We start from the raw sequence: 25,860 nt of genomic DNA on the forward strand, positions 1-25,860 counted from the left end.
GAGAGAGAGAGAGAGAGAGAGAGAGAGAGAGAGAGAGAGAGAAGAGGACAGGAACCCCACCTACCTAGGCCTGAAAAATCAAGGCAGCCAGGGGATGTCCTTAGCCCTGCATCCCACACCCTCTTTGGAACACAGGGCCCACCAGGTCTGTGAAGTTATACTCCAGAATGTCAGGCTCAGACAGGCCCAAAGGTAGGCAAACACTGACCACTGATCACCACTCGACACACAATAGTTGCTCTCTTGTGCATACCACCTGTGCCCTGGTGTTAGAAACTAAACAGTGACACCCCACCCTCAAATACATTCAGGACTTAAACCCTCAGACTAGTGAATGTGACTTTACTGGGATACTCAAAACTGACAGCTACCCCCAAAGTCAGAGAGTCAGGGAATGGTTTCCTTCCTGGAGCTTTAGGAGAGCAGAGCTTTGTCACTTTGATTTTGGACATGGTACACCTGATGTCCAATGTAGCAGGATACAAGTCTCAGGAACACCAATGTTCCTGGTCAGAGCATTGGGGGCTTTTCACTCTCAGTGCCTGCTCTTGCCCACAGCTGCTTCTCCAGGTGATTACTGGCCAGAAGGAGCAAACAGCTGTGGGCAGCTATATAGGCTGAGAGTGGGGGTTACAAGGGAAGCTGGGAAAGGTAGCGGGAAGGTCACAAGCCTCCTTGGGACTTTAGGAAAACACTTGCTTGATTGTGGAGTGTATTCATTGCCCATAGGCCATGCGACACACTGTAAGGGGACCTTGCACACCACACACAGGGGTGGGGAGGACCTGAACCCCGAGTCCAGCACTCACCGACTGGGAGCTGTCTCTGCTGCTGTCCCGAGACTTATTCTTGGCCAGCCGCTTTTTCTTCTTGTGCAGAGGCCTCGACTCCAGGATCATCTCTTCCAGCTCAAAGGTGGGATCACAGTGCAGGCGGCCTTTCTGTGGAGAGACAGGGTACTGAGCCCAGCCTGCAGGTCCCCACCACCACCACCCCGACAGCCTGGAGTCATCTGTCTGGGCACACGGGGCTTACATTGGGCACAAAGCCTGGCTCCACCTTCTTTTCACTCAGGTCATCCCACAGCACATGGGCCAGCGATGGGGCTGTCTGCATGTCTTGGAGACTGGAGAACCGGTGCTCAGGGTTCACGGTGAGGAGCTGCAAGGAGGCCCCCTCTCAGATAAAGCCCCACAGAAGAATGACCACCTGTCCCAGATTGAAGCAACCCTTGCAGGTGCCCACAGGATGAGGCTTGGGACCTCGGGATCTAAAGTGGCTTGTGAGGAAAGGTGGCATCAAGGGATATGGCCCTAGGAACTCTTTGATCCCAGTGCCCCATATCCAAGAACAACAGAGCTTTAGGCATGTCCTGCCAAGATTTGCCAGCAGGTGGCAGTGATAGCCTGGCTAACGTTCTCCCACAATAGCATGTAGGCCCAACTAACTACCGCAAAGCCTCTTCTGTTACCATGGAGAACCTCCAAGCTCCAGAAACATTTGTACCCATACTGGATCAGGACATCAGGCCACCAGGGCCAGGTGCCTCCTGGTCAGGTCTTGTGTATAATAACCCTTTCTTCACACCTGTCCTGGCTATAGGCTCTGCTCTCTAGATCCACCCTTTCCAATATTTCAATCAACATATTTAGAGAACAGCTCTTTGTGTGATAAACAGCCCCTAGTCCAGTCCCTGAACACACAGTGTCCCTGTGTCCCTGATGGCTGGGATCCTCCTGTCCCTGTGTCTCTGATGGCTGAGATCCTCTATCCTCTTGTCAGCAGCTATAGACAGAGCTTGGCTGTGAGAGGCACAGGGTGAGAGGGGGCCGACTTTATTATTTGTTCCCAGAGAGTGGTAACCCAGGCCCTGTGCACTTTTTGGGGTGTGGCTGGATCAAAGGAGACTAGGTCATAACTTGAGCTATGTGTCAGCCTGGTACCCTCTACCCCCTACACATCTGATGCAGAAGGCTTGATACCTAAATTCTTTGCCTGGGTGTGAGCACCATGTGAAGTGAGTGATGGCCACATCCTGACACATGGGTTCCTGACAGAATTACAGACTGGGGTGTGCTGTTATTTAGCACACCATAAGGGCCCAACCCGACTGGCTATGAGAGGCACACAGATAGCCTGCTGCTAGAACAAGAAACCTACATGTTGCTACCAGATTCCTTCTCTCTGAGGCAGACAGGGTCTCAGAGTAGTTGCCAGGAAAGATTATGGCTGTGCTAGTGAAGGGGTCAGAGCCTGTGGAAAGATGGGGTATCTCCCTGAGCTCCTGAAAGAGTTGCAAAAGGGATGGGTACTCCGGGGGAGGGGGAGAGAAGGGGGCTCACCTTCCGCAGCAGGGCTACCATCTCCTTGGACCAGGTGGGCACGTACTGGACACTCACAGTGCTGAACAGCTGAACGAGCGACTCCACAGCATTGCTCGAGTGGATATCGTAGGGCCTCTGTGGGCAGGGATGCACTACACCAGGAGCCCTCCCCAACACTGCACCCAGACATGAGTTCAAACACCCTAGGAGACCAACTTCAGTCCCAGGTGCAGGCTGAGCTCTGAGAACAGCAGCCACCTGGTACATAGCCCAGGGGATAGAGCTTGCACCCAAGACTGAACTGGGTACCACAGGCCAGAAGCTCATCTGTCAAGGGTATGCACTCCCTACCACCGCCAAGACCTGAGGCCTGGGTGGGTCAATCCAAAAGGACAGGAAGTTCTGTCTTTATCAGGACTGGGGCTTCATAGCATGGTGGAGGGTACCCCAAGAGAGAATACAGAGGGTAGTATGAGGCCTAAGCAGATCACTGCCTCTGCCTCTAGAGAAAAGAACCAAGTCCCTCCCAAGAACTTGCTGGACACACATCCTATCCACCACCAGCCATCCAAGGAGACTTGCTAACTCAAGCATCTCCCATGATTTGCTTAAAAGCCTGAGTCCTCTGAGGTTGCGCAGGGGTGTGTATCATCCTGCATCCGTGGCTCTCAGCCAGTCCGGGGCAAGGAAGTAGCTAGCTTAGGGTGACAAGGCTCCGTACCCATCCTCGTAGCAGCTCGTAAGCCATCACCCCCACCGACCACCAGTCCACCTCGAAGGAGTAGCCGGTCCCGCCATTGACGAAAGAGTGGAAGATCTCTGGAGCTTTCCAACAAAGAGAAGAAAGAGCTGAGCCATGGGGCTAGAGGGCCTGATAACTGGGCAAACCCACAGCCAGGTCTGCACCAGATCTAAAAGAGACCCTACCCACCGTGATTCAGCACTGTCCCACCTGCAGGCAGCGGCCCCCGTGGACTAGCCCACAGCAGATAAAACACTGCATAGCCATTTGGCTCCACCCCAGGTCCTCTGCTCTAAAGAGTCTGCAGGGAGAGGGGGAGCTGTCTCACTTCTCCATCCTGTGACTCTCATGGACACCCTCAGATTTTTCTGCACGTATTAGATAGATCATTAAAAAAAAAATGCGGTCAATCCTGCTGTGACTTTATCTGACCGTGGAGTAAGGACTAGGGAGGAGCATGTCTCTGCATGGTCAGGTGTCATCTGAGGCCTTCGGCTTACCCATGTACGGTTTGGTCCCAGCTAAAGCTGTCGCTCTCTCCCCATCTTTTATGATGGTGGCAATGTTGAAGTCGGTCAGGTGTGCGTGTCCTGTGAAGAGAGGGCAGACTTGGCTGTCCAGGTCCTGGGTGGGGTACCCATGCTCCTCTCTATGTCCCAGAGCTCCAGGGACTCACCTTGTTCATCCAGGAGAATGTTATCAGGTTTGACATCTCTAGGAGAACAGAAAGTAAGAAGAAAATGAGCTTGAACCTGTCATTCATGCCCTGACATCTCTGACAGCTGCTTCATCAGAGACAGAGGCCTGGAAGGCTTGGTTTGGTATTTAGAATGGGTCCTAACATAGGACCTAGTGTCATGGAGGACATACTGCACACAATTCAGAGGGCACCAGGGCCACCCAGAAGGTGGATATCCCCTTAAGTGGTGTGACCCAAGGGTATTATTACCAACCATTCAGCCCAGGCAGATGCCTCATCCTACGGGTATTCACACACCTGTGGATGATGTGCTGGCTGCGCAGGTAGTCCAGGGCCAGGGCCATCTCACAGATGTACAGCCTCACCGTGTCCTCTGAGAACTGGACATTCTGCTGTAGGTGGTAGCGCAGGTCCCCGCCCAGAAGCAGATCCACGACCATGAACATGTCCTCCTCATCTTGGAATGAATACCTGTGGGTATCAGGGGGGACTTGGCATGTGAATGGCGCAGGGAACCTGAGCAATAGCTCCTGCCACACTTGGTCCTCCTCTTTCCAGTCTGGTCACCATCCTGCCTGAGGCACTGCCTACACCCTGCTCGGAGCTGCACCAAGACCCCAGGGAAAACAGAACAGCCATGTCCGAGAGGGTGGCTGGCTGCAGAGCAGAGATGCGCATAAGTGACAACTGGAGAGCAGAAACAGTGCACATTCCAGAGCTGTTCCAGAATTCCCTGGTTTCTTCTATGAGGAGGAACAAAATTGGTTTGTAAGAAGAACATGAAACAGTGCCAGTGAAATGCTTAGTACAGATATGGGTGAGGAATCGGTGTTTAACGACCAAATACCATGATGATGACGGTGGCGGTGCTGGTTATAATAATGGTGGTGGTGATGTTGACAGCAATGGTCAGGATGGTGCTGGTGATACTGATGGTGGTACCAGTGATAGTGGGGGTGATAGTGATGGTGGTGATAGTGATGATGATGGTGGTGATGGTGGTGATGGTGGTGGTGGTGATAGTGATGATGATGGTGGTGATGGTGGTGATGGTGGTGTTCCTGTTCCCTGCCCTCCATTAGCCACTCTCTCAACATCAGTGGAAGAAGCCTAGAGAAGGTGGCACAGGCAGGATTCTGAGGAAGGGGTCAGGGAGAGAGTCTGAAGTCCTGGCTTGTGGCCCATGTCACAGCAGCACCTGCACAGTTGTGGACAGCAGCAGTGAGGGCCTGTTTCACAAGTCAGAAGACCAATAACAGAGAGGGTGTGTGTGTGTGTGTGTGTGTGTGTGTGTGTTTTCTACAGCATGGGAGGAGACTCCACCCAGAATTCATGCACCTAACCATTAGGCAACACTATCTTTTAGAAAACCTGGGTGGCTGGGTTGCTGAGGCCCCAAATACAAAAATCCTGGCCTTCCTTTTTTTCCAAGAAGCCTCAGTGCCGACACTGTGTTCCCACCTCACAGCAAACTTCCCTCCTTCCCCCTGACATGGGCAGGTTTGAGGGGTATGTCTCACTTAGACCTTCCCCCCACTTTAGGATGTTGTCCAGTGTGCTAAAACAAGATGGAATGTGAACCACAAAACTGCTCTCTGGGTCTGTCACTCCTCAGCCTGCCTGGAAATAGCCAGCCACAAGCATGCTGGAGCTTCTATGTAGGAAGGAAGCCATTCTAGAATCATGCTTGTAGCCTTTGGGAAGTGGCCACTGCCTACTTTGTAGTTTCATGACTTACTGTAGGAAAAAACAAACAAACAAAACAAAACAGCAGGTTGCAGTTGGGGCAGTTTGGGGTAGGGTCCCGTGTACTATGTTATGTTTAGGTATGGCTGCCATAGACCCATATGTTTAAACAAGCCTATGGGGGCCAGGGAGTGGAATGTGATGGTTTGTATATGTTCAGCCCAGGGAGAGGCACTACTAGAGGGTATGGCCCTGTTGGAGTATGTGTGGCCTTGTTGGAGTAGGTGTGTCATTGTGGGTGTGGGCTTTAAAACCCTCATCCTAGCTGCCTGGAAGTCAGTATTCTGCTAGCAGCCTCCAGATGAATATGTAGAACTCTCAGCTCCTCCTGAACCAGGCCTGCTGGATGCTGCCATGCTCCTGCCTTGATGACATTGGACTGAACCTCTGAACCTGTAAGCCAGACCCAATTAACTGTTTGCCTTATAAGAGTTGTTTTAGTCATGGTGTCTGCTCACAGCAGTAATACCCTTACTATGACAGAAGTAGCCAAGAAAACCCCCTGAGCCAGGGAATATCCATGCACTGAGAACTCCTGTGCTGGTAGGACCCATACCAGGGTTAGGGAGAAGTCCTGCAATGGAGAGGAGAGGAAGGAATCAACCTCCCAGCAGCCCATGGTTCTTAGGCCTCTGGCAGGAACCTGAAGGTCCACCCGACACTTGGTAGTATAGCTAAACACTGGGCTCCCAGCAGACCCTGGGGAGAGTCAATTCGAATCCAGCATACCATGGACCCCTAGGCCCACCAGGTCCTGGACACAGAAGCTGAATAGACCGAGAGGGGGATAGGGAGGACTAGCACATGGGGAGCATCCCAGAGGTATTAGAGCCAAAGAACAGCTAGGCCCCTTGTCCCACTCCAGAGGGTAAATCCCACTGCAAGGGTCATTCATTCCTGGCAGGCCCTCGGGCGGACTCACCAGAGGTTCACAAGGAAGACATGTTCAATCTCCTGCAGGATCTCCAGCTCCCGGAAGACATTCCGGACTTCATCACGCTCGATACATTGCTGCTTGTTCATGTACTTCATGGCATACATCTTCTCTGTGTCCCGCTTCTGCACGATGCACACCTGGAGGGCCAAGGACCGGTCAGCAGAATGCCAGAAATTGAACTCTTCAGCTCCCTCCACCCTTACAGAGCCAGAGCTCCTAGCCAGCAATGGGATGAGGCTGTGAACGCATGCCTTCTATAGACCGGCAGAGCCCAGTCACAGCGTACCCAGACAAGACTCCTAGCTTCATGATGGGCTGGCTTGTGGTGCTGAGGCCCTTACCAGCCATGGCCTGCGCAAGCTGTCTCAACTTACCAAGCATCAACATTCCTTTCTCAGGGCCTGGATCAGCATATGGCTGTGAAGTACGTTGGTAACTGCTGTGTGGTTTGAGTGTGAAATGCTCCCTCCACGGGTTCATGTGTTTAAGCACTCAGCCTCAGCTAGTGGCTCTGTTTTGGAAGCTTGCAGAAAGAAGCTTTAGCGGACAGAGCCTTGCTGGAGGAAGTAGCTCACTGTGCTGGGGGTTGGGAGTATGGTTTAGCCCTACTTCCTGTCCACTGCTTCCTGGAAATGCCCTTACAGACCCATCCAGGGGTGTGTCTCTTAGTTGATTTCAGACCCTATCAAGTTAACATGTTTCAAGATAAATATCATAGGAATGAAGGCGAGAACCCTCTAGCACAAAGCTATTCATCCAGGAAGCCTCTATCCACCACGGGATCATCGTTTCCACAAGCAAGGGCTATCCATGATAGCAGGTCCCTGGACAATCCTGAAGGCACAGAACTTTTTGAGCAGTGTACTATCATGGCCAATGCCCAACACTGGTATCGCTTAGCAGAGAGGAATGATGGGAGGGATGAGTGAGGAGAAAAGCAGCAGATATCCCTTGTGGCCACGAAGTGTCAATCAAAACCACAAAACCAAGAACAAAAGATTCCCCAAAGGAAACAGGAAGTCAAGACGTAAAAAGCTGGTGTAGAGCCAGCTCCTGTGCCCACTGCCAAGTCATCTGAGGTCAGGTGACTCATTAAGCCATTGCTGAGGGTTTCTACAGACTGTGGTCTCCAGGTCTTCATTTAACACTGGTCATTGTTCTGAAGGATTCTGGTCCTTGATGTGGGTGAGACTCCCAGGTATCACCAGAGAGCCTGGAACTGGGCATACAACTCAGTGGCACTGGCCTCTGACCAGATCTCTGGATCCATCCTGACAGAATCCACATTCCTTTTCCTGGGAATGCACACACGGTAAAAGGTCTCTAGTACTCCATAAAGCAAGCTGACTTCTAACCATGTGCCCTGCAGTCTCCTGGCACAGTCTTGTAAGCTTAATGACTACCACACAACCATTGAAACGTCATTGAAAGGACTTTTAATGGTGTGTAACAAGTTGGGAACACCAAGCAAGAACACTAGGCTATGCAATATAAACAACAGAGTGATACACTCAGTCTGCACAGAAGGCAGAAGTGAGCCATGGGATGAAGGCAGCTGGGATGGAGAAGCTGCACAGACTCTTCTTGGCTATGGTTTCTGTCACACTACTGTGTAGTTCTGGTGACAGCTGGTGGTGCTTCTGTGGACCCTGCTCTACAGCAGTGACGTTAAGGCTGTCTGGCACGCTGGTCTTCAGGGTCTGTGGACGAAGTGACTAAACAGATCCTTGATTCTGAGGCCTCCTACAGATCCCCCCATCATCCAGAGACACAACCTCTGTATCTACAGCTGCAGTTTCCAAGGCAACACTGCACACGTATTGCTCACAGACGTTGTAAGCCCAAGGGAGCTGAGCCTGAGACATGATGCCAACCGAGTATGGAGGGGACATCCGAGTGCCTCTAGGAGTCCATATACCTCAGCATAAGGCCACCAGTGGCACAAAAAGATCCAGGTCCCTATGCAGGCCACAAAGATCCTTGTAAGACTCCCCTGGAAACTTCTGCTGGATCTGATGCCCCAGGAAGATGCACTCCTGCCTCCAAGGGCCACACCCCTGTGCCCAGTCTCAGCACTGTAGTGCCCTTTGAGGAGAAGACCTGTAGGAGCAGGTGTGGGGTTGCAGGGCCCATATGGAACATTCAGAGAACAGGGTCTTGTGTCTGAGGTTGGATTGGGGCAAAGAACCTTTTCTCATCTTTCTTTTCATAAGAGAGAGGGGGGGGCAAGTGGGGCTGTTGCTCAGTCAATAGAGCAATTGTCTAACATGCACAAAGTCCTGGTCCAGTCCCTAGCACTGCATTAACACTGGATGTGGTAGTACATTCTTGTTGTGCCAGCACTGAGATGATGAAGAGCAGAGCTTAAGGTCATCCTTGGCTACATAGTAAGTTCAAGGCTAGCCTAGGCTGCACAAGACTAATACAGAAGGAAAAGACAGGAAGGGAAAAAGGGAAAAGACAGACAGAGGGGGTAAGGAAGAAGAAGGAAGGAGAGAGGAAAGGAGGGAAGGAGAGAGGGTGGGAGAAAGAATAAGAGAGGGAGGGAGGGAGGGAAGGAGGGAGAGAGAGAGAGAGAGAGAGAGAGAGAGAGAGAGAGAGAGAGAGAAGAGAGAAAGGATGTGCAAGCTCAAAGGTTTTTTTCTAAGAAGTCATAGGACTCCCTAGCAGTCCAGGATATAAGAATACAAACCCATAGTCTCCTATGAGGGCCTCAGACAGCCACGTTTAACCTGCCTTTCTGTGTCCCTGTAGGTGTTCCTTGAACTGTCAAACTAAGTCAGTCACCCAGAAATCAAGCTGACAAAAAAGAAGGCGAAAATCGAGGCTAGCAGGCAATGATGCAAATGTGTGTGAATAAGCACAGACACACTCAAGCCAAATAGTCTGCTTCTGCACACTATGCAGACGCTCTCAGGACTTCTGAGCCTGCTGAGGACTGCTGGTTCCTCTACCCTCTTCTCTGCAGAGAAGGATCTCGCCGCCCTCTCACTAAAAGGTACAAATGCCCTGGAGGGAGCTGGTCATGGGCAACAGGTACAACTGACTCAAAGGCTCCTGGCCAGGGTTCAGAAAAAAAGGAAAACCTCTGAATGTCTCAACAACCCTTCATTAGCATCTGGCCACTTCTCAGAGTCCACCCGTCCCAAAACCAGCACTGGCATGAGCCCAGCCAAACTGCCTGGCTCTCAGACTAGTTGGTTTTCTTGGGCATTCTGAACCTGGATGGACCTTGACACCAATCCCACTCCATGATTCTAACTGTACAGCTGCAGAGAAGGACCAACAGATATTCCCAGAATGAGTTTATAGGCTGGAATAGCGGCCTCTGGGCAGCTCAGCTCAATCTAGGACTGAGAGGATCAGACAAGTCAGCCAGTGTTAGCTATTGTACAACATCCATCCATTCAATAGCCCCACCCACGGTTCTCCCTCAAGCCAATCACGGAATTGTGACTGAGCACAATGACAGGAAGGTTAGTGAGGGAGTTAAAACTATGCAATACTGGCACACTGACTATTTCAAATTAAAGGTACTTGTAAGATGAATTAGCATAAGCCAATAGCTGACCATCTTGTCTCCTAAGAGCAAGAGCTGAAATTCCTTCCCTAAACTGAAAGGGAAGCAATGTCTTTACTCAGAACCCAAGACCAGAATGAGAGAACTGTGTAGGCTGCACTTGTATGTTCCTGTTTAATCCCCCTACCTGATCTACTTGCTTCTTTACAGGTCAGTAGCTATGTGATGCTGGTAGCTTTTGGTCAGACCACCTAGATACCTAGCTGTCTTGCATATTGTCCAAGTAGTAGCCCTCCTTGAGCTCAGCTCTCTCCAGAGCCTCTGTGCTATCATGGGGTCCCTCCCCTTGACACATGGGTCAGTAGCACCCTCTATCTCCTGGGCAGCAGGAAACCCCATTTTGGGGACAGCATCTGTAGAGGAGCTTATGACATCTCTGGTTTAAGATGTCTTTAAAAGAAAATTGTGACTCAGACCTTCCAGGCACCAACAACCACCAAGGAAGCCCAGGAACCTCGCCCTCCTGTCTTCTGGTTCTCTGCTGGTGACAGCAGTCCCTGCAGGAGGCATGGCCTTCAGGCACAGATGCAAGGGCTGGGCACTCATTTGTCACCTCGATCCTCTGCAGTGTGGGAAGAGATACTTTGCAGGGTTTTCTGCTTAGACTGCTAAGCCAGGCTAGACCCCTCATCCTGCAGCCAGCCTTAGACATGGCCCTCTGGCCCAGGTCTCCCGGCCCCAGCTTTCTGGGCATGAGATTAGCTGCAGATCAATGCCCTACTTGGAGAAAAAAAAAAGGAAGGAGCATTGTGTTTCATCTCGAAGCTGGAGGTGTCCCTCCCTGACTCAGGTGTCCTCACAGCTGCCCCCAAAGCTTCTGCACAAAAACATTTTTAGGTGTTATATGCACCCTGCCACTTTTTTGTGCACCTGGAATCCATCCTGAGCCATTCTTGTGGAAAGCTTGGGGGGGGGTGTATTCTGAGATCCCAGAGGAACCTGTGAAGATGTCATGTAGCTCCTGGAGGCACCTGCTTGGGTCTGAGGTGTTCCTGGAGTCCCCTCTCTGAGACTCATGCTTCTCTCCCTTTCTCCAGTTTTCCAGGGTTATGGGGTAGGGTGCATACAGGAGACAGGGCAGCTGCAGTCCATTTAGCATAGGCTGCCAGAAAGCCATTCTGGTGGCCTGTAAGGGACAGCTTATGTAGACTGGGGCTGGAGGGCAGAGAGTATTGGAGAACATGACCCAGTCACTCACCACAGGTCCTAAGTGGTCTGTTCCAGTGAGTGGATGACACAGATCACTTTGCCCTATTACACAAATGTAATAGGAAGAGCTGGGGCAGGGGGGCTGCTGTTACATCAAGGATGTGAACAGAGGACTCCTTAGGTAGGAAGAGGCCACATATACTCCAAGACTAAACCAGCAGGAGGTTGGCAGACCAGAGCGGAGGACTGATGGGGGGGGGGAGGCACCAACAGCCAAGTGTTGAGCCACAGATCTTTTTCCCCTGCGATAGCTATAATCCTTCTTCAAATTATTATTTTGAAAGCCTATTGAAAATTTCAGAATGAAAATACGTGTCAGCCCCAGCAGGCCACCCAACTTTCCTGGTCCTGAATCCAGGCCCTTCTCTGACTGATGCTTCATTCTGCTCCCAGTGAGCAGAATTATGGGCCTGTCGGTCACAGCCCCAGCCAGTCAGAGCATGGGCTGGGGGGCTTCTCTTGCAAATACACCTTCAAGCAGGAAGCAGAGAAGGCCAATTACTTCTGAGTCAGAAGTGAGCAGACTGGGAAACTACCCAAGGAAGGCCTCCCTTTGCGGGTGGGGGAGGGGGTGGCTGCCTAGCAGGTGCGGAGACCTAGGTTATCCTTCCCCTTTTGTGCCTCCCCTTTAAAAACTGCCTGTATAATTCCCCGCCCTCTTGAGGTCAGTTATGCATACCCACATACACCACAAGCCCTGTCTCCAGGATCCCTGGGGGTGGGGGGACCCTTCCCTAAGGCAGTGTAGAAACCCCACAGCCACTGCCAGGGACACTATAATTTTCCCACTACAATGAACCACTGGAAGCTGCTACTAGCTGCAGAGCCACAAGGAAACAAAGAGAGCAGCAGGCAGATGTGGGTTTCCTGAGTCCTTGCGTTGTGTTCTGGATTCCTAAGTCTAATGTTAGCCCAGTTATGGTGAGGGTTTCTGAGAACATGACCAAGCTGAGGGCCTGGAGGTCATGGGTGGCCCCTAAATCAATGGCAGATGTCCTCACAGAAGATAAGAAAAAAAGTATAGGCAGGAATAAGGAACAAGGTCACGTGAAATGGGATAGATGTGAATATACCGATCCTGACCATGATGGCAGATGGCCACAAGCCAACTATTGCTAAAGATCATGGAGACAGCAGCAGCCTCCAAGAGCAAGAGTCCAGAAGCCTCAAAATGTCTTTCTCTCTTGCCTGCAGAAAAAGCCGTCCCTGTTTCCACATCAGACCTCAGTTTCTAAAGAGTACAAGCTGTGGTTGTTTGGAGTTGGCATGCGGTGGGACATTGTTGTGGTCCCAAGAAGACAAACGGCATACCCATCCTTAGCATGTCTGTCATGGATACACGGGCTCCCTGGGGAGCCAAGACCTTGTTCCCACTCTGTACTCCACCCTCACCTGGATAACTTCTCTCTCTTTTCCATCTCCTAATCTGGCCCACAGTCCTTCTCCATAGCCATCCTAACCTTCGCTGTCTTCCCACCCAAGCTGGCTTCTCCATGTCACTGCTAAGTGGGACTGGCCACAGAGCTCTAGACTGTGATCACACTCACAGCTGCTCAGGACAGAGCTGAGTTTCAGCTAACGAACAGGCCAGCTGGAAAAGCCTGGTTCTGCTTAACTCCAATGCCAGCCCCCTCAGAGAGGCTCCAAGGAGGAGTTTTATGCTGCCATGGTTTAGAGGGAATGCAAGTGTGGCCGGTCTGACAGAGCAATGTTTCAAAAGGTGAAAGGGAGACCCAGGGCCTCTTATAGCTAAGTCTTTGCCACAGGCCCCAGTGAACTGTTTCCCCAAAGGAAATTGGCCCGGGCTTTCTGGGCTACTTCCTCAGTAATCCACTTACACCAGACAAAGAGGAAGTGGGATCAGATCTCAGAGGAGTGAGTCCTGCTGCTCCTGGTCTACAGGGCACCCTTCAAAATGCCACTGCTCAGCCTGGCGTAAGTTGGTGGCTAATGGCGGTGTAAGTGCCATTCTAATTGAATGCTGTTTACACATCTTGCAGACTTAAGTAATTCACCACAAGCTCTTTTTCTTTCCAAGTCATTTTTGTTCCCCACAAGGCAAAGAGCTGACAACAGGTACTCAAAGCCCCTGAATACCATAATGAACACACCTCCTTCAAGTAGCAGAGCCCAGGGAAGGCAAGCCTGGACCACAGGGCACCAGGGAAGGATCCTGCCTTCCCCAAGACTCTGCTGATGGGTGGTGCCAGCAGCACAAAAAAACACAGGATGGGTTCTGGAGGTGTATGTGGCTTCCAGAGAGTTGACCTCGGGAGAGGGTTGCCTGGGTAATGTACAATAAGAACAGTGTCCCTGAACAGAGAATCAAGCAACTCATACAGAAGCATAGCAGGGCAAGGGATAGATAGGACAGAGAAGGATGCTCAGACAACTCACAGGTGTCCCTGACAGAGCAGCAGAGACCACACCACTCTCCTGCTTCTCTCAAGAGGTTGTGATCTTGAAGAGGTTGACACTCCTCAAGTCCCGTCCTAGGCCCCTTCCTGGACCAGCTCCTGCAGTGCCAGGCACCTGTCCTCAGTCTAGGCCATCTCCCTCACCTCTATGTCTGTTTCTGGCTCTCCCTTACGGTCCCCTAAACTCTGTCCCTCAGAGACTGACTTCAGGGGAATGCTTGTCCTTGAGGAGGTACCATGGTTCTATGTGGTGAGGAGGGGAGCAGGCAGGACAAAGCCTTGGCTTTCTCAGCTCGACGCGCCTGCTCCCCGGGCGGCAGCTGGGGGCACTAAAGAAGCTTTGGGTGTCACAGAGTGTGTCACTTCTCATCACTGTAACAGGTACTCGACAGAGCAGCTCAAGGGATGAGAGATTTGTCTGGGCTCACAGATTAATAAGGCATAGTTCATTATGGCAGAGAAGGCATGACAGAGGCCATGGTAGCAGACACCTAAGGCTGGGACTCCATATCCTGTAGGATGGAGCAGCAGGATGGATGCTGCTGTTTGGCTCCCCCCACCCCCCACTTCTTCAGTCTGCATCTCCAGCCCATGGGATGCACTGTGCCCATTGCAGGTGGGTTTTCCTCCTGAGGTAAAACTCTCTAGAAACATTCTCATGCACACCAAGGGGTGCTCATAAGTATGACACGTATACTTGGAGGGACAAGCAGGCCAATGAGACAGAACAGAAAGTCATGAAACAGGCCAAACCGACAAAGATACTTCTTTTGCCATTACAGTGGCTTCTCAGACTTAAGTTAAAAAAATAAATTTTTCAGAAGTGATGTTATCAGCATCAACTAAATTGCTGTGTGTCTATTTGATTCATGCCTGACAGTACAAGCCAGAATGAGCTCCAGGTTGTGAGTTTTATCCCAACACATAAAGCTTGGAAGCAACAGAAGAAAACACGGAGATGTCTCTAAGTGGAAGTACAGACAAATTTCCGTGGCTCTGAAATCCAAAAACAACTTGGAAAGTTATTGATTAAAAAAATAGCTACATAAAAGAAAATACTATGCATAGGAAAGGTATATAAATGAACTTGACAGAAAATATTTGCATTAGGTTAGAAATAAAGGCTATCATTCCTAATAAACATTGCACTCCAGAAACAAACAGAAATACTAACTAAAGTGAAAACTAAAAAATAAAAACATAGGCAAGTTAGACTACCACAAGAGAAGTACAAGGCCAGGCTAACTGAGTTGCTGTGCCTCATCTGCTAGGCTGGCAAAAATCCAAGCATCTGGCAACATGCCCTGTGGCAGACATCCCATGGAAGACAATGGTGCCACCCCAATGCAGGGGCACTTGGCAATTTCTAGCACAAGTTGCACACACCACCCTCCAGCCCACATACTCCACTTCTAGGAACTAACCCCAAGACATACTGCAGAAGCGCACAGGCATAGCTAAGGCAGGAGGTGTAAGGAGAGCCGGGCTTGTTGGCACACCTTTAGACATAGCAACAAATCATGAATGGCCAGTAAATGATGTCCTCTAGAGGTGCGCTTGACCGAATCCTGGAACCTGTAGATATGTTACTATGCACGGGAAAGGAACTTTGCAGCTGTGATGTTGACTTTGAGAGGAGGACAGAATCCTGGACCAACGGCATCAGATGCTGCCCCGTTGTCCTTAAAAAGCAATGATGGAGGTGGAGGAGTGAGAGAGCCCAAGTTAGAGAAGAGACACAAGACAGAAACAAGAGGCCTGGGTAGCAGGGAGACCACCAGCCAGAGTGAGAAATACCTCTAGACCTGGGAGACAGATTTGAGGTGAATTCTACCCTGGGGTGTCCAGAAAGAATGAAATGCAGCCCACACCAGGCTGCAATGTACAAATGGTGAGCATTCCTTGATAGCCGCTGCCAAAGTCAGATGCACACGGGTCTTAGGCAGAAGCATGGCTCTCCGATGATGAACCCTTGCTTCGGTCACAGATGGCTTGATAAAGACTATGCAGAGACAGAGAAGAGCTCACAGACAGGGTCCCTCAGGATAGAGCCGCCTGGGCCTCAATCATAACCACACAGCAGGGGAAGGAGGAGCAGATACAGAGCAAGGAGACCAAACCACTCCTGTACAGCCTTACTGTCAACCTGATTTAGAACAGTAGCAACGATAACAGCCACAAGGCCATTAGAAAATCCCTGAGTGTGACTAGTGCTCAAATGACCACCACACTGTTGACTATTTTAGGTGTCAAAAAGTTTTGTTGCCATGTGTAAGACAATCGTCCTTGGGGTTTGAAGACACCAACTGAAGCACAAATACAAGAGGTGCTCTCTGTAATTCAGTTTAATGCAAGAGAGGGACAAGGAAGAGGCTTGGCTTCCACAGGGTGGTCAGGCATGTAGTATGTCTTCCCTCTGTTTTTGTGCTGTGGACTTCAGCGGCTCAGGATGAACTGAAAGCTGCTGCTCACAGTGGTCAGTGGGGGGGCGCACTCAGCACTAGCACTGGGCTCTGCTCTGTGGAGAGAGGCCTGGAACCCCAGGCTTAGGATAAGATGAACACAGCCTTCCCTGGCAAGGGTCAACACTTGTCCTGCTGTCCAAGATATAGACATTTGTGAAGTATCACAAAGCATGAGGCTCCCAAAGGGGATGGCACACCGAGCCAGCTGACGTCTCAGAACAGAGGGGTCTTTGGAGTGCACAGGAGGAAGCAAGGTGCATGGTGAGCCAGTCACACAAGGCAGTCATAGCCTCCTATGAACCTCAAAGCGTGACCTGTATTCTGGACAGCTTTGTCCACCAGCCCCATGAGCTTTACCAGGAGGGGGCACTCCTCCAAACCCAACAAGCAGGGAGCAGCCATCCTGCTCCTGGCTGTCAGCAGGATCACCCTCAGCTGAACACCCTTGCTTGGTCCTCCCAAGTCAAGCCACCCAGGTATGCCAGGGGATGACAGGTGGCCTTCATATGCCTATGCAGGGAAGAAAGCAAGAGCTCGCTGCCTAAGCCTGTCGCAAGGGAAACAGCTATTTTTAAGGCACCAATACTGCCTGGGTGACCCTGAGAGGCAAGCCTGGCACACTCACATCGTGTTTTGGCCCACTTAGGAACATATGATAAATGCTCTGCTGCATGCTGGCTCTGCACTGTGGGGGCCAGGAGGCCACCTTTGTCCTGTGGTAGCAGCAGAGGCAAGCCCAGAACAAACTGTTAGACGAGAGACTTGCAACAGGCTCCTGATGCCCCAGACCACAGTATCCCTAGCTCCCACGGCACCCTTGGTGCCCACAGTACCTGCAGTTCATGTGACACTCCTGGGCCCCCACAGCTCTGGTGGTGCCCCCCAGCCAACACTCAGAATGTAGTTGCTCTTGGGAGAACTAAGACCCTCCCCTTGATCAGCCTCCTGCAGCTGATGCTGCCTCACCTCCTGACCTTTAGAACTTTTGAGGAACCCCCTGTAGCTATGCTCAGGACTCCTGTGGGGGTTCTTTCACCTCCAATCCTGGAAGGGGTGAATTCCCGTTTGATCCTCAGCACTTCTTCAAGCCACCCTCGGCTGCAGCCCTGGCTTTCATGGAGAAAGGCTACTGATGGAGACTCAGTTGGTGTGGGCGGGCACAGGGAGCCTCCTAGGATGAGGACAGGGTCCAGATGGCTTCTGCAGAGGTCTGTGCTTGGAGGCCCACAGAAGGGAAGTTCAAAAGACATCAGCTAGACTGAGTGCCCCAAAGCCACTTCTCAGGCAGAAAAGTTCACAGTTCACTCAAAATTTACATCCCAGAGTCAGCCTGGGCCTGAGCGACAGAGTTCTTCAGTGGACAGGTGAGGGCAAGCACCCTGTAGCTGGGCCACCCTGTACAGGACTTGGACCTGACGACTGTCCACTCTGAGTGTCTCTGCAGTCCTTCCCTGGGCCCCATCTGCTGTTGTGGTCCCACAAGGGGACATAAGGTTCTCCTAAAAGGAGCTCCCTCATCTCTTTCCTTCTCGACTAGCATGTACGTTTCCTGATCCCTTCTCCACAATCAGCAAAGGTGCAAACAAGGGCAGTTTCAAATCACCTTAGGTCACAACCAACACAGCTAACAGATGCCACATTCCCTGACAAATGAGATGGCTCTACCAAATCTGCTTGACCCTAATAAGTTTTCATCAACCTCTGCTAGTGGGATAGACTCAGCAGGGTGTCTGTAAGAAGGGAAGAGGCAGATGCCTTAGCCAGAGCCTGTGTGCTGCAGGACGGGAGGGTCACAACCTGGTGAAAATGAAGCCCGGGCACCTGTAGAGAGTACAGCAGCTGTGATCAGGGTCAGCAGCACCAGGCAGTATCTGGAGACTTGTCACTGCCATTGACAACTCTGTTGGCCACCTTGAGCTTACTCTACTGACCCTTTCCATAGATGCTATCCACACTGTGACAGCTAATCCCATAATGGGGCCATAGAGCAATGACCTTGACAGCTATAGTATAAATATTTGAGGTGCAAAACCCCAGAGTTCAGGGTCCAGGGCCTGGATGTCTGGGAAGAAAATAGTGGAGATGTTAAAGGTAAGAAAGTCACTTGACACTGGTATAAGGATCAAAGGTCAGAACACTGCCCTCTATCCAGCTGGTATCAGAGTCCACTGGCTAAGAACAAGGAGCACAGAAGGTACCACCTGCCCAACTGAGCTGACATAGGCTGCCTCCCAATGACGTTTTCATCCTGGTGTGTATCTTGGGTGATCCACATTAGCTGCAGGCAGAACTGGCTCCAGCAGCCCCAGGGGTGACCCTGGACCCCATGATTCAGCATTAATCATTCCAGCAATAACATCCCAGAAGTTAGGCATCTCTGAGCTGTCTGTAGCTGTGACTGGTCTCCTGCTGCTGTGTGAAGCATCTGAGAACTAGATTCTCCACAGACAGAGCTAGTGAACCATAGGCCCAGTGATGTCCCACAATACTCCTGGCAGGATGCAGCCACTGAGAGGTTGCCATGGCAACCACAGTGCTGCCTTGTCTCTGAAGCGCTGGGCAGAGGCAAGGTGTCATCATTGGGGGCCATGTTAACAGATCTGTCAGGGAGGGACAAGAGGACCTGGCCCAGCTGCACACCAAATTTCACATCTACATCTAAAGATGATCTTCTCCAAGTCTTCCCTGGGTTTATCTAAGAATTTGGGGACTCAGCAGGGGCAGAACTCCCAGAGTGGTTAGGGCCTCTGTCAAAGGCATTTCACACCCAGTTCTCTAAGTTGTTTTTCTATAAGCTAAAAAGAAGGTGACTGTGTACTTGGGTCTGAGCCTTTCTATTGGTGTGCAGTCCTTTCTTTCCCACACAACAGCTCCATCAGTCCTTCTGTGAGAGCTCTGCAGCCAAAATTCGAGGCCCAGCTGCTTAGGAAACCTCAGGTCCAGACTGGAGGAGAAAGAGGCTAGGTTTCCCTCCCAAGAAACCACTATGTCCAGGCACCCTGAAGCCTCTGTGTATGTGAGTTATGGCTGACATTGGCCTGGGGATGGACAGAAGGAGGAAGGGGACATCTAAGGAACAGAGAGTGACCTGGGCAGTAGGGAGGTTAGAGATAAAGATGGATGGAGAGATTTATCCAAATCGAAACTGGGCCCATAAGGCCCTAGGAAGGAGGAACATTCCTACCAAAATAGCAAACTATGCCTGCTGTCCCAAAGCGAACCAAGGTACTAAAATCCCCACCCGAACCTCTTGCACTCCCTAAAGGACATCCAGACCCAGGAGTCAGGCATCTCCTTGGGATCTTTCTGGTGTTCCCTTGATTTTCTACTTGCTGGTGACGTGTCTCAGAGTATCTTTAGGACTGACACCTTGCCTACAGATAGCACTGGCAAACATTAATGTTCAGCCTTGAGTCTGTTTAGCACATCATAGGGAACCTGCCTCTAAAACTCCTTGTACCCCCTGGAAGCCAGAAGCAGGTCCTATCTTCCCAGCAAGAAATGCCCACAGGCTGCAAGATCACTATCTTCACTGCCTGGACCCCAGATTGGGTACAAGTCCTATGTTCAAGTCTGTCCAGCCTCTGCTCAGCCATAATGAAGCTCTAGGAAGCAGTCCTTCCCATCACTCCTGGGGAGGGGTTATGGGTGGGAGAGCTGATAGGCAGGGCCAACATTGAGATACACAGACCAACCAAATCTCCAACTAGAAAAATGAATTCCTTACTACAGCAACCAAACATCACACAGAACAGCACACTACACAACTCTAAGAACACGTGAGAAGCAAAATATGGACCACATGAATAAAGGGTTCAGTTGACATCCCAGGCCTGCCACTTTGTGATCCTGAACATTGTGTGGTAAAGGCACAGAAGAGCAACAAATGCAGAAAAAAGTTTCCTAAGAATGCACCAGATCTACAAAAGATTCACCCTGTAAGGAAGGCCCTTACCACGTCCTCTCTCACTGTTAGTCTTCCCCTGACATATTTTAGACCCCTCTTCCTCCTTCGCTCTATCCCCAGGCCAAGGCCAGCCATACCTCACACACACAGAGGCTTCAGGGTGTCTGGACACAATGACTTCTGGGGAGGAAAACCTAGCTTCTTCCTCCTCTACTCCAGTCTGGGCCTGAGGTCTCACTCCTATTTTTTCTTTTTTCTTTTTTTTTTTTTTCTGAGACAGGGTTTCTCTGTGTAGCCCTGGCTGTCCTGGAACTCACTCTGTAGACCAGGCTGGCCTTGAACTCAGAAATCCACCTGCCTCTGCCTCCCAAGTGCTGGGATTAAAGGTGTGTGCCACCACTGCCCGGCTGAGGTCTCACTCCTAAGCAGCTGGGGCTTCTGCTTGTTATTCCCCAAATGGATGGAAGCCTAGAAAGAAGAGAGCAAATCTACCTAGCAACAGCATCCTTCCCAGAGATGTCCGGGATTCCAATAGGATGTTTCTCAGGACGCCAGTTAAATGAAAAAGCTGGGGGTGAGGTTCTGACACCTGAGTCAGGAGGCCACTAGAGTCTGCTGCTGAATGCAGGTGGCCCTGGGTACCCAGTTCATGCCTGATGAAGGAGGACCTAGGAAAGCCAATACTCAAAAAGATAGCCCCAAGAGGTGGTCAGAGCCAACATCATTCTGTCTCAAACTGATGAATTTCAACCAGTGGGTCCCTCTAGTTTTCATCTTGATCTCTCTGCCAGCCATTCAATGTTTGCCTTTCTATTTCTGTATTTCTGACTTGAGCTATATTCCCAAGCATCTTGCCTGTGTGTCCTAGTTCACTCCACCTTATGGAAACAACCCAAGCAGATTCTGTTCCCAGGAACAACTTTAAGGGGCTTCCTGCTCAACAAATTTATGGCAACAAAATCAGCCCTCAACACCCCAGCTGGAGGCTAGGGAAGCCTGGGGCTCCACAGCAGAGCCTTGAGTCCCAGACACCTAGACATTGCCTTCCTAGGTTCCTCCGAGACATAAGAAACTTCATCAGCAGATCTGTCTGTCATCAAGAAAACACAAGGAGACAGTCTCTTGCTTCACTGGGAAGGCTATGACCAGAAACTCATACCCTGACAAGCATGGGTGGGAATGTGAAATGGTATGCCCTATGGTGGAGCAGTAATATGGTTTAACATGCTTTAAAACAGCATGGCAGTTCCTCTAAAGTCTTAAGATCATCTTGTGATATGGCAATTTCACCACTGAGCAACAGAATTTAAAGCAGGAAAAGCAAGAGACCATTGTACACTCATGTTCATAGCAACAGCAGTATCCACAATGGCTGATCTGTGGAAGCAAGTCAAGAGTCCACCAATGGGAAAACACTGTACACAGGTCAGTAGGATTGCTCCAACTTCAGAGGGAAGGGATTCTGACACACATTACAACACAGACAAACTTTGAGGACATTTTGCTACATGGACCCAACCAGAATTTTCACATTGCACTTACTACAGCATATTTAATGCTTGTGCTCCCTCCCAGATTCTTGCATTAAAATCTTAAGCAACTAGGTGTTAGTAGCAAATCCTGAGGGTGGGGAGGACTCATGAATAGGGCCTGTCTGATGAGGAACCCCAGGGAACTCTGCTCTTTCCACAACCTGAGGGGCACAGCCAGGAAGTCAGCCCCCACCCAGCACCATATCTGTCTCCATTTTGAACTTCCAGCATCAGTAACTACTCGAGATATTTATTCCTCCAGCATCCAGTATGTGGTGCTTCCGTCATAGCAGCTAGAAATAACTAAGGCAAGGTGTCCTGAGTATTCAAAATCATTGGGACAGAAAGCAGAATCCTGCTGCTAGGGCCTGAAAAGGAGGCAAGAGAGAGCTGTCACTTAACAGCGATGGGTTTAGTTTTTTCGAGATGAAAGTAACTGAAATCTGTCACATAACAATATGACCATGGTGACGTGGGACTGACCATGATGACATGGAACTGTGCATCTAAAACAGTGTACATCATGACCAACATTACATGAAGTTTACCAGGTTTTTGTTTTTTTGTTTTTTTAAGAAATTGGGAAAACAGTCAAAGACTAGTTATAACAAATTTGTATAGCCCATCTCCAAGAGTCACAGCCCCCAACAGGGGAAGTAGTCATTGGTTAAAGGAACATTAACTGCAAACACTGGTCTCAGATGCACATATTTTGCCACAGCCTTGCACATGGCAGGGCTTCAGTGAGCTTTGTCCGTCTCATCTTTAGGAAGAGTTGTCTGCAGAGAACATAGCCTCTGAGGCACAGTATACAGGTGGATATATTCTCAGGCCTACTAGACAGCCCAGCTTCCTTTCCAGGCCCCCACTCCTCCCTGCCTGGGTCCAGTATTGTAACCACTGAGAGTAGCAAGAACAGAACCCAACCTGTGAGGTGTTGACTCTCTTAAATACCCACCAGGCAGCCACAGCCTACGACTCTTGGTGACCTAACTAGGCAGCTAATTGGGACCCGGAAAGAGTGTCCCAACTGTAACCCCCACCATCTTAGACAATGAGTCTGTCTCTGCAATCCCACAGCAGCCTGCTTCAGCTCAACAGCTCTCGAAGACAAGACTTGGTCAGAAGAGCCATAGTCCTGGGTTTCTGCAAACTTGACATAAGATAGGACATGCCAGATGCCCTCGAGAATCAGGGATACTCCTTGAAAGAGTGGAGGGGGAGAGTAGATACAGGAAGGGTTGGGTAAGGGGTGCCCTGAAAGCCTCCAGGGGAAGGAAATGGAAATATTTCCCAAAACAGCACCTACCCTTTCCGCCCCCTGACCCCAGCCTAGCCTGCTAATGGTGGTCTTCAGTCTAGGATGTTACAGCCCAGCCCTCTTCAGACCTAGGTTCTGAATGCCTCCTGATGAGGGTACCTCCCAGTATCAGCTACTTTCCTAAACCCAGCTCCAGCTGTTCTTTACTACCCTACAAACCTCACCTGCCAGTTCCTCTCACCTGCACCCTCCACAGCCCTGGCAACATCCACACAGAGGAGTTTCAACTGGACTCAGACTAACCATCCTCACAGACTCAAAACAGTTGGCCGGTAGGAGCCTGGGGCCCAAGGGATGTTAGAGATGCCTCCCTGTGGTTTGTTTTCAACACTGTGCTAAGCACTCATCTGCTTTGACTTAATTCACCCCAGGCTTCAGCAACCAGAACAGCCATCCTTTGTGATACAATGAAGTAGAGGCAATTAATCGCCCTCAATCACCCTGTTCTTTGTACTCTGGTGGCGGCACAATCTCTTTAGAGAAGGCTTTCGGAGCCTAAATAGACACAGTGCGGTGAGCAGACAGCTGTGAGGCTAGAGGGGCGGGAAGTGCTGGACAGCTGAACTCAACCGCCTGTTCAGGAGGGGACCATCCACAGCACGTCACACTGCAGAAGCCGAGGGCTAATTCCAGCCCTTTCAGAGCGCTTGTTAAATCTCTTTGAGTTATAATTACCCCCAATCTGTAGCTACCACAAGGCAGCAATCAGGAAGTTAGATCTGGCCAAGAGAGAAAAGACAAGTGGAAACAGGCTCCACAGGGCGCCTGCTTGAGAGACAAGAGCCTTGGGGTTCATCTCTGGCGGACACACTGAGTCTTGTCACCTTGCACCTAAGGAACTGACAATAGATACAACCTGGCCTCTGAACTACAGTGTGCAGCCTGAACTGATGGTTCAGTTAGCAAGTCCATGGGATGGCAGAGTAGCTCCTGAATCTTGGGGAGCTTGCCACACAATGCGGCCTTCCAAAATGCCTAACTTCCAGCCCAGAGTACACCCCTTACTGAGGAAATCACTCAGACTGAAAGATGGCAACAGTATTGTGAGTGGGTGTGTGTTGGAACACAGAACCCCTTACAGGGTGATCAAGGTTCTACAGAACTAAACCAGGCCACACTCTGTTGTCAGTTGAGCTGAGATCCCAGAGACCCTGCCTGGAAGGTGGTGGAGGGCTAGGTTGAGGGCAAACTGCTGAAGACCTAGAGCCCCCACTTCCTCCCTGATAGTACTGAGCCTTTTGCCCTAGTGGTGGGTGTAACTTCTCTGAGGAATGGAATAAATCCAGATGTGGCTCCATGGTCCTGTATGTTCCCACCCTCCACTGGCCCACCCAGAGACTCTACCTTACCTTGCCAAAGCTGCCTTTCCCGATTGCTCTCAGAATCTGGAAGTGGTCGAAGTTCACTGTGGGATGAAGCAAAGAGACACCAAGTAAAGCAGTGGAAAGGCTCTGTACCAGGCACAACCCCCACCCTTAAGATGCTTGCACCTGCTTAACAATCCTGCAGTCCATCAAAGTTCCATCCATTTAACCCCTTAGGAGGGGTGATCATGTCTGGACAAAATCCAGCTGTGCAAAGGATGGCTCAGACCCTTCTTGCAGGATTACTATGGGATGAGGACACATATATGACCACAGTCAGGCTCCCAGACTTCCTCAGCTGCAAATCTGCAACCCAGCAACTCCACTGACATCGCATTCCATGGAAAATGTGCAAGAGGAAACCCAGGCATCTCAGCCCGTGGAACACCAGCCCCTGCTCTGGGATTCTCCAACAACAGGATGGAGCACCTGCCCTGCTGGATGGAGCTCATTGGACATGCCTGGGATTATGACGGTCTCTTGATTAACAATGGGGAACAGCACAAGACAACATTCAACACAGCCTGGTTGTCTTTCCAGTGCCGACTGATACAGTCTCTGCTGCCACAGCCCTGGTGAGCTGAGCACCACTCTCCTGGGCACCAAATCTTTGTCAGAGGAGAACTCTGATTCCCAGACCTCTTGCTGTGCCCTGATCCCCTGGAGTCAAGATGAGTCAGTCTTTTCTAATGTCTTTGTCTCCTATAGGCCCTGAGGGGCAGGCTCAGGCAGCCTGGATTTCTGCCCAGCACCACTTAGACAGGTCCCTCCAACTGACCCAGGCTAGAGCCTAGGTCCTCAAGTGTACAACTCTATACCACACCACTTGGAGGGTCTACCCAGGGTTTTGGGTCTTGTTGTATGGACACTTACCCAGAGAAGACCCAGACTGCCTGTGGTTCATGGAACCTTACACGTTCACTCCATAACCACTTTCTCTCTAGAGACTTTGGGAGGGGTAGGACTCCCATTTCTTCCTAGCTTATGGGTAGAAGGCAGGTGCCCTGCTGCTGCCCCAGAGTGGGGTTCTGATGAGTGGAAACCAGGTTGGCTGTGGAGGTTAAGTGAAGCAGACAGGATGCCAAGTGTCAGGGCAGGCAAGCATGTTGGGGAGGCCTGTAGGGAATGGGGGCAGGTTTCACGGACAAGAACACACATCCATCTTACCAGACCTGCACAACACCAGAAAGCATCTTCCAGGCTGGGATCTACTGACCCCAGGGCACCCACCTGCTGGAGACCTCAGCCTCCACCCACATGTCGCCCTCCATACCTAGACTCATCCGAACCTCATTCCTCAGCCATCTGGCACTTTACAGCTTCGTTGTTGTGGTGGTGTTGGTGTTGGCTGTTTGAGAAAATGGCATACTGCAATGAGGAAGCACTCACAGCAGGGTGGGTGGCAGCCATCCCCACTGCCCCTCCTCTGAGCAGGAAAGCACAGTTGCTGTTTGGGATAAGTCATTGCATCTACCAGCTAGGACAGGAAGGTTGGTTGTCTAAGCCCTTTTGTGCGGTGGGGACAAAACTTAAAAAGTATGGTGAGAGAGAGGTAGAATGGTGGGTTTGATGGTTTGTACATGCTCAGCCCAGGGAGTGACATTATTAGAAGGTGT

The 25,860-nt window shown here is 50.7% G+C and overlaps 1 protein-coding gene across 2 annotated transcripts in view; it reads right to left on the reverse strand.

Moving 5' to 3' along the window:
- Stk32c (serine/threonine kinase 32C) overlaps positions 1 to 25,860 on the reverse strand; it is a 79,503-nt gene that overhangs the window by 8,816 nt on the left and 44,827 nt on the right. Inside the window, exons 2-10 of one of the 2 annotated variants that reach the window (XM_028787149.1) lie at positions 24,230 to 24,285; positions 6,435 to 6,586; positions 4,064 to 4,237; positions 3,743 to 3,780; positions 3,567 to 3,656; positions 3,046 to 3,149; positions 2,343 to 2,459; positions 1,036 to 1,161; positions 810 to 941 (exon numbers count right to left, since the gene is read on the reverse strand). In XM_028787149.1, the coding sequence (XP_028642982.1) occupies positions 810 to 941; positions 1,036 to 1,161; positions 2,343 to 2,459; positions 3,046 to 3,149; positions 3,567 to 3,656; positions 3,743 to 3,780; positions 4,064 to 4,237; positions 6,435 to 6,586; positions 24,230 to 24,285 (989 nt within the window). Of the gene's footprint in view, positions 1 to 809; positions 942 to 1,035; positions 1,162 to 2,342; positions 2,460 to 3,045; positions 3,150 to 3,566; positions 3,657 to 3,742; positions 3,781 to 4,063; positions 4,238 to 6,434; positions 6,587 to 6,823; positions 6,931 to 24,229; positions 24,286 to 25,860 lie in introns of those variants that run through there. The other variant, XM_028787150.1, reaches the window with a different exon arrangement.

The sequence above is a fragment of the Grammomys surdaster genome, unplaced genomic scaffold, assembly GCF_004785775.1.
Source record: "Grammomys surdaster isolate TR1022 unplaced genomic scaffold, NIH_TR_1.0 125612, whole genome shotgun sequence".
Classification (NCBI taxonomy): Eukaryota; Metazoa; Chordata; class Mammalia; order Rodentia; family Muridae; genus Grammomys; species Grammomys surdaster.